We start from the raw sequence: 11,449 nt of genomic DNA on the forward strand, positions 1-11,449 counted from the left end.
TTTCTTTCTAGTAGCTGGTATAGTGTTATGTTTTAGATTTAGTATGAGAATAATGTGGTGTTTTGTGAAAACACACTGATGTTTTCAGTTGTTGCTAAGTTGTGTTTAGACTAAGTCAAGGATTTTTCAGCCTGTCATGCCCAGCCAGCAAGAAGGCTGGAGGGGCACAAGGAGTTGGGAGGGGACACAGCCAGGACAGCTGACCCAAACTGGCCAAAGGGGTATTCCATACCATGTGGCGTCATGCCCAGTATATGAACTGGGGGGAGTTGGCTGGGAGGGGCGGATCGCTGCTCGGGAACTTACTGGGCATCAGTCAGTGAGTGGTGAGCAATTGCATTGTGCATAATTTGTTTTGTATATTCCAGTTCTTTTATAATAATAATAATTATTATTATTATATTATAATTATTATTATTTTCTTCCTTTCTGTCCTATTAAACTGTTCTTATCTCAACCCACAAGTTTTACTTTTTTTTCCAATTCTCTCCCCCATCCCACTGGGTGGGGGGGAAGTGAGCGAGCAGCAGCGTGGTGCTTAATTGCTGGCTGGTGTTAAACCACGACATTAGTGAAAGAAGCCAGTGAGGCAAAGTACTCCTCTAAGGTAAAGCACCACTTAACTTTTGCCTTTCCATTTGTTCCCTCCCATTTAATATTATTCAGATGTTGTGAAACTGCACATTTTTCAGATCTGAGCATAGTAGAGCTGTTACTGGCCAGACCCTTCCCTTTCTTCCTCCATCCTAGAGAAGGGACTGTGTTTGGTGGTCTCTGCTCCCTGTGCCATTTCCTTTAAAATTCTGGACTTCTTGGTTTCCTCATCCTTACTGAAATCTGTGACAAAGTAATCAGGTATTTTTCAGGACATACCTGGACAATTTTGTTGTTTTATTGGCAGCAGTACTGGCTGATCTCTTCTTTGCTTGTAATTTGTAGGTAGCTTTTCATATCTAAGGGAAGAATATGCTAAGACCTGTTTAATCTTTACACTTCTTGATCTCTAAGACTTATTTCTGTTCTGCATGATCATTTTTCCTTCCCTTGTAAGCTTTGCCTGACGGACCCTGCTTGAGGTTGTTTCCCAGCCAAAGCAAGCACTTCTCGTGAAGTTTTCCTGTGCTTCTGGTACAGATTGCTAGTAGACAGGACAGCTCAGCTCAGGATAGCTCCTGCCTCCTTTCTCTGCCAGGGAATATCTCAGTCTCCTCTGCCTCCCAGAGACTGTGCCCTGCTGGCTACAGCTACTAACACATCTCAGTGGGACACGGCTTCTGGCAAGGTGAGAGACGTACCGGTAACCCCTCCAGGTGTGTGAGGGTGACACGGGACACCACACTACCCTGCGGCATTTGGGTTCTGCAGTGCTTCTGCCCCATGTGGTTTTTTTCCTGGCTTTCTCATGGGAAGACGTGATGTTGCAACAGAAGATCTTGATGAAAACAGAACTACAGGGTTAGAAGCAGAACATGTCAGTCTTATTTTTAGTATGGAAAGCCTGTAAAATGGCAGTGTTAGGCTAACTGCATCAGCCTTACACAACCCTGGCTGTTGAGACTGTTTCCCCTTCCTTCGCACCACTCGGGAATGGAGCCATGGCAGATAACACACTCGCAGGGCTCTGTACTATAGCCCTCTCTGTACTCCTGCAGCATCAACACTGAAGGGATCAGCTGTGTATCTCTCTGCTAACACACTGGGGAGGGCATGGCAAAGCCTGAGCTTCCCAGCTGCCTACCGCTGCTTCAGTGCTTGCAGAGTACCCTGGACACTGCCAGGCAATGCTTGCCATTGGAACAACTGTGGTGCACTGAGAAACCAAAACCACAGAGATACGTCCAAAACCTGAAAGCAGCACCCAACTCGCTAAAAGGCAGAACTCCCTGATATGTGTCCTTCAGAGAAGTGCTGCTAGAGCCCAAACCTTGAGTAAGAACTCAGATTTCAGGCCTGCCCAAATGCCACCAAACAGCAAAATACTGTCTTATGCCAGCCACTGCCTTCCCTGCCAAAAATGCTAAATCTAATGGCTACTCACTTAGAAGCAAGATTCTGGATTACTTTGTAGGCTTTTCCTTGTGTGTGTTTTTTTTTTTTTTTTTTTTTTTTTTCTCTCAAGCCTAAATTTTGACTGCAGGATTAATTTGCTCATTTAAAGTTTAAGCCATTGTTAGCATCTTTTTCTTTTAAGAGTCAGAGAGATTATAACTTGCTGAAATGTAAGCAGAATGCAGCGGTCCAGCCCTGCTTGTTGGAACTGCTGATGGACCGTGGCTGCTGCTTCCCACTATCATTAGCCAGGCTCTTGTGCTAGGAAATGGGAAAGATTTGTGAATAACCGTGTTGCTGTTCTCATGGATTGCTATTCCATTGTTGTATGATGACTGGTAGTTTGTTGTGGCCCAGGTGCTGATAATTAATCTGTTCCATTTACTGGGAGCACTCAGGGAGCTGAGGTTTTCTTCAGGCTGAAGAAAGATGTTGGAAACCCATCATAAACATCGTTATAACTTGACATGTAAACCAGACGATAATTTTTGTCCAAGGCAGTACATATGTCTTCAGGTAATCACAAAGTTCTTTGCTTATCTTTGGGTTGCACTATAAATATCCTGTTGTAAGGCAGATCTTATATCATGGTAACTAAGTCTCCTCTCACAATGTCCGGTATAGGTTTAGTGTTAATAATAGAGGACTCTGATATATAACGGTAATAAATGAATATTTATTTATAGATATATTACTATGAGATAGCTTTATTTTCACTTTTTTGTAGCGTTCAGTACAAACAACAAAAAATTACTTAATGATGACAGGGATTATGAAGTCAACAAATTTCCACTCTACAATAAGAAAAAGAAACACTTAATTAATGAAGGGTGGGAGACCACAGTTTGCTTCCTACAAGGAAAAAACATTCACTTCATACAGCTCTATATGCAGTAAGCTTAGCTCTGTATAGGAATTGCAACTATAAATTCTTTAGCGCAGCTGTTGTATGGTTTTTGGCACTGATGGGGAGTAGGTGAGGGGCCGTGTGGTGCTTAGCTGCCGGCTGGGGTGAAACCACAGCAGCTGTTTAGTTTAATAGAGTGCCTTGTCTGTGATCCTTCCTTGATTTAAATACTATAGGCTTGGGTAAGAAGAAGGTGCTCTGAAATTCTTTGGTTACAGAACAGTAGCAAATGGCATCTCAACAGCAGTTAGTACTTGCTATACCATATGAGGCCTATACATGAGGCCACATGCACAAAAGCATTACTGTTTTGTATTTCAGAGCAGACGACCTAATTGGAGGCCATTGTAAACTGAACACGATGCCCCATGTTAACAGGGAGAAAACATGAACATGACTGAGTTTGCAAAAAAAGTAAGTTGTTTGCTTTCTGGATTAATAGTAGGATAACAGGTTGATATGAATTGACCTTCATCTTTTTTCAAAATAATAAAAGTTTTCATAATAATCTGTTTGGAACAGGCATTCATTATAACCAATGAGATGCAAAATCCCAGAGCCGAAAGTGTTTCTGAAGGCCTTCTGTGCTGTTTCTGAAAATAGAAGTCTTTTTCCTTGCTGAACACCACTTGTCTGGACATGTAAGTGATGCCTGTCATGAAGATTGATGGCACACCATAAAGGACAATGCGGTAATGGGGACCCTAAGCCTCTTGCTTTATGAGGATGGTTAATTGCAGCATATTTGTTGAGAGCTACAAGGGTGACAACGCTCACGCATCTCCTTAAGCAATAGATGGCTTTTAAGATCAGGCACTATTTGTCTCTTGTATCTTTTCCTATCTTTGAAAGAGACTTTAAAAGGCAGAATGAGGGCCAAACAGTGTGCAAGGATTAAGTTGGTCACATACACGCACAGGCCTTTTGCTCTGCTTGCAGTGAAATACCAGTAATGCCAAAGCATTAAATATTATATCAAAGAAGAAAATTGGGACATAAATGATCAACTGAATGACCTGAGTAGTTTCATCCATTTGTATGCTGTGGTTGCTCACTGCAGTTTCCATCATGCTGGGACCTCTGTCAAAGTATTGACACAAAGCAGGTACATCTAACGATTGGATGGGGAGTACTTTCTGTGATGGGAATAGTTGTTTCCTATGTTCTTTGGCCAATGTCTAGACAGTGATTTCAGCATGTGGTCTGCAGACACTAGAAGGTGACAGGCCACTTGTAGGGGAACTATTTGTAAGTTGTCACTAAGACAGTTAATTGTCTGTAGGTTTAAGTGAGCAGAATATGGGTTTGCCTTCCCTGGAGGAATTTTTTAGGGGTTTACAAGTCAGAAGACACTGAAAGTCAAGGACCATGAAGCCAACCGAGATACAGGTATCACACACATTTCAAAAACTCTGTTTCCCATGCTGACTTTAAGTTATTGAAGTGACTATGTGGTAAAATGTTAGATGAAAGTTCTATGCAGATAAACACAAAGTAGTCATGCCCTGGCACTGGCTCCCCTCTCAGCCCAGGTTTCTCTATGGGTTGCTTCCTTCTGGTGCCCCAAGACCTCCCTTTGTGGCTTAACTGATTTGAGCTGCTCTGTTGTCACTTCCCTGTGGAGTGGGAGGATACATGGTTCATAGTCAGCAAGCACAGATATTATAGAGGAATTTGGTACCTGGAAAGCCAGACATTAAAACTGATGCCTGGTCCGGGATCCAGCTACTGTAGATCAAGGATCTCTGTATAACGAATGGAAAGAGTTAAACGTCTCAAAATGAAGAGCAGGAGAGCTCTTGAACACCCACTGTGCACTGTCCAAGCAGCTGGAAGAGAAAAAAACCCAAATCCAAAGCAATGCTTCATCACACGGGGCAATGCCGAGAAGCCCTCAGCCATGGGTCTGCCCTATCTCTGCAGAAGGACCTTACACGCCACACTCTCACCAAACTTCCCCCGAAAACTGTTCATGGATGGTGAGGGAGGGATCAGGGCTGCTTCTGCTTTGTGTTGCTCACTGCTGATTTCTGGCCATCAACACTCCTGCAGTGTGAGGCTGTGACAACGCGAGCAGATGCAATCACCTCTCACCAGATAGGACACCTATTGAAGATTTGATCCCATTAAAGTACAACAAACCTGTCACAAGGGCTTATGGTAGTCACTTGGGTGAGATCAGATCTTCACAGCTTTATACTTGATATGCACAATGCTAAGGGTCTGTTCTGTGGTCCACAATGCTTTGCATAGCTCAGTGTTTCCATGCAGTAATGGCTTTATACCCACAATGATTTTAGTCTCATAAATGCCAGGGCATTGCCACAAGGTAATACAAGTGTTATATGGCAGGAATGGGGCAAGTCTCAGGCCACTCTCTGCAGTTTATTCCATGCACAGCAGTAGCTGCATCCTGGTGATAGATGCAAGTTTTGAAGTTATATAAGTTGGCAGGAAACTACCACTGTACGGGCAAATTGTTTGATGTGAGCAGCACAGATGTATTAGGTTTGTCATTGTAGTACAGGGGCTTTTTCTTTTTTTTCAGTGACCATATATATTACAGTACTAGAAGTGGGTTTGTGTATTGCTGTAAGGGTGCTCAGTTTCCTATGTTTAGCTGCATGATACGTACAAATAAGTGCATGGTGGAAACAATGGCCTTATCATTTGTTCTCCATACCATGGGCTCTCCCTCTTGACCAGGAGATGCCTGAAGCTGCGATGCTACAATCCAAGACAATAGTCAGAGCTGGAGTCAAGTCACTGAGGACAGAAGGACAAAATTCGAGTTAATATCGGACCCCTTGGAGGCAGTTGCTCCTTTTTGCAGGTATGCCTATAGCTAGAATGATTGCAAATGCTGTAGGCGGTCCCACTCCCTCTGCCTCAAAACTTCAGCAGTGCTGTGGCTCTTAACAGCTATAGTGCACTGCACGTTGTTTGTGTCATGACTTGATCTGTGGGTGGCTGTGACTCTTGCTTTTGGTTCATCTTGGACCTCATTGATATACAGGTGGGGAACAGAGAAGGAAATTCCTGAAATTCCTTGGCTGCAAAGTAATAGCAAAATGCATCCAAACAGCAATTAGAATTTGCTAAGCATGCACAGATCTGAATAGAGGCTCTAACTTCCGAGACCAGAGAACAAGCTCCAGCAACATCCACTGCAAACCGCAAGAGCAGTGTGGTGTAGAAAGGTGAAAAACATACGATGAACACAAACAAATTCACAGAAACAATGTGGATTGCTTTCTGGATTAACTTTGTCTCATGAGGGCTCGTGGCCATCTTCTTTTTGAGACATTTGATGACTTGTACTGAGCAAAAAATCACAATCCCTAAGGGAATAAAATACCCAAATATAATGGAGAATAACGTTGAATAATTAGGTTGAATAGATTGTTTCTGAAGGCAGAATTGTTCCTTTCTTTCATGAAATTTTGGATGCAAGTTGGAATAAATTATCAGCGTTATCCAAAGGAACCCACAGATAGAAGCTGATTTCAGTGGGGATCGAAGAATCTTTGCTTTTAGAGGGAACTTGATTGCAATGTATCGATCAATTGCAATCAGGGTGATGATAAGGATGCTCATAGGCATGTTTGTAAAATAGATGCTCCGTATGGTGAAACACAGCTTGTCTATGGGATGGTTGTACTTGGTAAAATGTATCAGGAAGGGCAGGGCAAAGAGCAGGAAACTGTCTGCGATCATGAGGTTGATCATGTACACCCTGGTCTCAGTCCACTTCTTGAGTTTGCAGCAGAAGACCCAGAAGGCAGTCATGTTCAGTGGGATACCCAAAGAGAGCACTGGGATGTAGATGACCATTTGAAATACCACAATGCCATTCTGTAGCATGTCATCGTCTTTGGTGCAGTTCTCCATGTTGGGCTGTGTCTGCAAGAAAAGGGTGCAGGCATGAGATCAGGCTCAGGGACAGGTCCTCTGGGCTGGGTCCTGCTGCAGTGCCCTCGCTTTCATGGCTCTGCGGCTCCTCGTGCCCCCCACTGCATATGTAGGCAGGCCCTGGAGGGGCTCGGTGGCTCATCAGCACCGTCTATCCCTCAGCCATCAAAGTAACACTGTCACTCACCAGTAGCTAACACAAAAACACAGAGGCAACCCTCTCTTGCAGCTATTACAGGATTAATACCTCCATCCCATCCTGGTTTGCACAGTTTGGGTAATAGCAAAGGGTCTGCAAAGCAGAACGATAATTTTTGTGGTTGCTTATTTTTGCTGCTGCTCTGGTTATCAGAGAGCCACTGGCTTTAGGGTGGCCCAAAGCGGAGCTGGGCAGCATTCCCCCTTTGCCCTCCAAGGCCCTTGCTTTACTGCTGAAGCCACCCCATAGGTTTGCTCTGGGTCTTGCCAGGCCTGTGAACCTCCACAGGACTTGAGCCCTTCCAGCCATGGGGTAGCTCAGGTGGCATTACTCCTGGGGGCAGTGGGAACACTGCTGCAGGCTGGTGGGTGGGTGCCTGCTGTGGGCAGGCTGCCACCAAGCATGAACCCACTCCTCTTGCTGCAGGGTCCTGAGGAGGAATAGCTCAGCAAGGGTACCACCAGCCCTAGCAGATAACCGGTCTCCAAAGAGAGAAGGGAAAGTGAGCACACGTGCCTGATCTCAGCCTTCAAAGATAGGAAGCCAAAATGTTGCTAGAGCAGAAAACACAAATCCAAGAACTTAGACTATCTCCTGGTATTCCTTTAAATATTTCAGGGCATCCGCTACCAGCAAGGAGGCTGCAGAGGATGAATCAGACTTAGTCTGCAGCTCATAAAAGATGTGTTTACAGTGAGGCAGGAAAGGAAAATGCCTGGTTTCCTACAATCTCTTATAAATACATTGCCTTATAAGTCAGCAGCTTCTAAACATCAACATCTAAACTGTGGTGAAAATGTCTGATTGCATGAACCATGTGAAATGTTTTTAGTGTCTGAGGCTGGGAGATGGATCTGGCAACCATGGAGGAAAGCACAGCACCTGCCCTGGCACCAGAACTGGTATGGCATTACTGAACGACAGGGATACAGTCATTTTTAGGGTGGAATTTATGGAGGAACTAACATACAGCCGGTGTCCCGAGTGTCTTGGGCTTTCAGCCTCACAGGTCCTTGGCTGCACTGTGGAACCACCTACCCTGCAGCCGTTCCCTGCCAGTCTACTGTGGTCAGCCCACAGTGAAAAAGCCACTCTGCACACCTAGCACTGCCCCGAGGAGCAGCTGAGCCCTCTGGGCTGGCCTAGGCATCCCAGCCCCATTGAATCCCCCATGTAAACACAGAGCCGGTGGCGGTTCCCAAGGTCCCGTGCTGCAGCGTGCCTGGAGCCGGGTATCTCCATGCTCGTGGAAGAGGCATGGTGAGAAGCATTGGTGTGAAACTGCAGTGAGGGATGAAGGCCCCCCTTGAAAAACACATATGGCTGCGAAACAGTGAGGCATAGCAGCTGTGAAAGCAAGAGGAAACAGAGGCATCTGTGTACAGCTGAGGACTGACCCGTAGGTTAACAAGCAGGCAGCCCTGGCTAGTGCTTCAGTTAAGAGGTGAGAAAGCACACCCTGAAGTACTGAGCAGAGCACACAGCTACACACCAGTGTGGGAAGAATTAAAAGACATTACCTGCTTCTTGTGGGGCCGTCAGGTCGGTTTAGTCCTCAGAAAGGTTGCAGTGTAGATGTGGGTGTCCTGGCAGGGGAGGAGATCTGTCAGGGCCGCGGGTGTCAGTCAGTGCAGGGTGCTGCTCCGTGCAGGGCACGGCTGCCCGGGAGCCTGCTGTTGGCAGCTGGGGAGTGCTGAAACACAGAAATGAACTCTTGTTCCCCAAAAGTGCTTCATTTATCACCTAGTTTTTGGGACGGTCGAGTCTCTGGTGCCCTCTGTTGTTCTACTCACATTAGCTCAATGCTTCACCATCATTTTCTGCCCCCCCCAGTCTGCACCCCCTTCACTGACCTCACACAAGCTAGCAATTAAAATTTAATATTTTCAGTCGTGGGAAAACAAATAATTTCTGAAATGAAATCCGTAATGGTTGCAAATTGCCCTCCTGGCAGCGAAAGCTCCCCCAGGGAGCACAGCAGCCCGTGCAGCCTCTGCTGTGGTTGCAGAGCATGCCCTAGGCAGGCAGCAGCGTGGGGGAGAGTGGCCTTTCCGAGGGGACACGTCGGTGCTCGTGCACCCTGTGACAGTGAGCCCAGGGTGAGGGGACGCAGCATGCTTCTCTTCAGTGTCTTTACAAGAAAGGTGACAGATGTTATGGGCCTGCTCATCCTCTGCAATGCAGCCAGGTGTCTAACACTGCTCATCAGCATCACTGGAAAGCCCAAGCTGGTAATGACAGTCACTGCCAACCGGGCATGGGCGAGAGATACTGGTGTGGCAGTGAGCACACCATAGGTGTCAGGACCTTTAGAAACGTGTTTAAGAACATGCCCCAGTGGTATTTTATAATCATTTTGATGGCTTTTGCTGTCTGTTGGCTGCAGCAGTTCCAGTCCCATCTATGTGAGCTGGCTGATGGGAGCCAGACTCTGACTCCCTCAGGATTTGTCCCATTAATTCGTGTCTCCTGAGCTCACGGTCCCAAAGGTGACAACAGCAGATTGAGCAGCCATGGGCTCCCTGAAGGCAGATGTAGGTCACAGGGGAAACTGAGTAAGTGGGCAGGGAAGACTCCTGCACACTGTCTCCTGAAGTGCTCTGAGCATTGCCTGAGAAGAGCTCGGAGGCCATTTTGGGTTTTTTTCAGTATTTAGAACGAAAAAAGCCCAGTCCTAGGAAGCATTTAAATAACATGTAGGGGTTTTTCTGGTTTCAGCTGGGATAGAGTTAATTGTCTTCCTAGTAACGGCTATAGTGTTATGTTTTGGATTTAGTATGAGAATAATGTGGGTAACACGCTGATGTTTTCAGTTGTTGCTAAGTCGTGTTTAGACTAAGTCAAGGATTTTTCAGCCTGTCATGCCCAGCCAGCAAGAAGGCTGGAGGGGCACAAGGAGTTGGGAGGGGACACAGCCAGGACAGCTGACCCAAACTGGCCAAAGGGGTATTCCATACCATGTGGCGTCATGCCCAGTATATGAACTGGGGGGAGTTGGCTGGGAGGGGCGGATCGCTGCTTGGGACCTAACTGGGCATCGGTTGGCAAGTGGTGAGCAATTGCATTGTGCATCACTTATTTTCTATATTCTAATTCTTTTATTATTATTATGGGGTTGATTAGGGTTTTGTTTTTCCTTCCTTTCTGTCCTATTAAACGGTCTCTAACTCAACCCATGAGTTTTACTTTTTTTCCCCGATTCTCTCCCCTATCCCACTGGGTGGGAGGGAAGTGAGTAAGCAGCTGCGTGGTGCCTAGTTGCCGGCTGGGGTTAAACCACAACAGGGGTCAACCCACTCCCCATCTCCTCTAACTTTTCTAGGCTGCTGACTCATGGAAAAATGCATTTCCCCCGTGGAAACGTTAGGGGTGTCAATGTGGGCAGGCTGCAGAAACCCGGACTGAGCTGTGTCCAGCTGGGGGGTTCAGCTGGGGGGGTGATACTCTGACCATGAGCTCCAGCTGGGAGGGTGAACCTGGGGGCCAGCCTGGTGCCACAACATAAACCCAGGGAATAGCAATGCATGGGTGGCAAATGTCTAGACAGATTTCAAAGGGCTCCCCCATGCGTGGGAGCAGCAGTCCCTTGGAGATGGCTGCTCTAAGGAGGTGTCTCTGTGCCAGGGCTCAGCAGTGCAGCAGGAGGGGAGCTGGCAGGAAGAATCAGCTCTGAAAACTCCTTGACTTTTTGCCTTTATGGCACTGGACAAGTCTTGCTTTCATCCTAAAAGTGTTCCTTCACATCTATCTGACCCATTGACTTGAAGAGGAAGGGCAGTCAGCAGAGTCTAGGCTGTTTTGTAGGGCCATGTTCTTAGTAATATGCTGGTACTGTCTGAACCACCCCCCCCCAGCCCACCAGAGGAATATGATAAAAATGAACTGGATTATTTTAGTAATGCAGACAACCCAAAATACACAATGAGATAAAATGATATATTATATAGTCTTTTGTATGTGTTGGCAATAAGGATCAATTGACTTCAGCTGACTCAATATGAGCCAGCAGCATGCCCAGGTGGCCAAGAAGGCCAACGGCATCCTGGCCTGTATCAGAAATAGTGTGGCCAGCAGGAACAGGGAGGCGATTGTTCCCCCGTTCTCGGCATTGGTGAGGCCGCACCTCGATTACTGTGTTCAGTTTTGGGCCCCTCACTACAAGAAAGTTATTGAGGTGCTGGAGTGTGTCCAGAGGAGGGCAACCAAGTTGGTGAGGGGCCTGGAGCACAAGTCTTATGAGGAGCTGCTGAGGGAGCTGGGGTTGTTTAGTCTGGAGAAGAGGAGGCTGAGGGGAGACCTTATCGCTCTCTACAACTATCTGAAAGGAGGTTGCAGTGAGGTGGGTGCTGGTCTCTTCTGTCAGGTGGCTGGAGATAGGACGA

General features: G+C 46.5%; 1 protein-coding gene across 1 annotated transcript; it reads right to left on the reverse strand.

Moving 5' to 3' along the window:
• Positions 1-2,740: 2,740 nt before the first annotated feature.
• LOC115347466 (G-protein coupled receptor 35-like) lies at positions 2,741-8,757 on the reverse strand. Its single transcript, XM_030028897.1, has 2 exons — positions 8,588-8,757; positions 2,741-6,859 (listed from the first exon to the last, which is right to left on the reverse strand). The coding sequence occupies exon 2, from the start codon at positions 6,845-6,847 to the stop codon at positions 5,879-5,881; it is 969 nt and encodes a 322-aa protein (XP_029884757.1). The 5' UTR covers positions 6,848-6,859; positions 8,588-8,757; the 3' UTR covers positions 2,741-5,878.
• Between the last annotated feature and the right edge of the window lie 2,692 nt (positions 8,758-11,449).

Source organism: Aquila chrysaetos, chromosome 10 (genome assembly GCF_900496995.4).
Source record: "Aquila chrysaetos chrysaetos chromosome 10, bAquChr1.4, whole genome shotgun sequence".
In the NCBI taxonomy this organism is placed as follows: domain Eukaryota; kingdom Metazoa; phylum Chordata; class Aves; order Accipitriformes; family Accipitridae; genus Aquila; species Aquila chrysaetos.

Coding starts and splice junctions, on each gene's coding strand:
- LOC115347466 (XM_030028897.1), bottom strand. CDS start 6,847: ATGGAGAACTGCACCAAAGACGATGACATGCTACAGAATGGCATTGTG.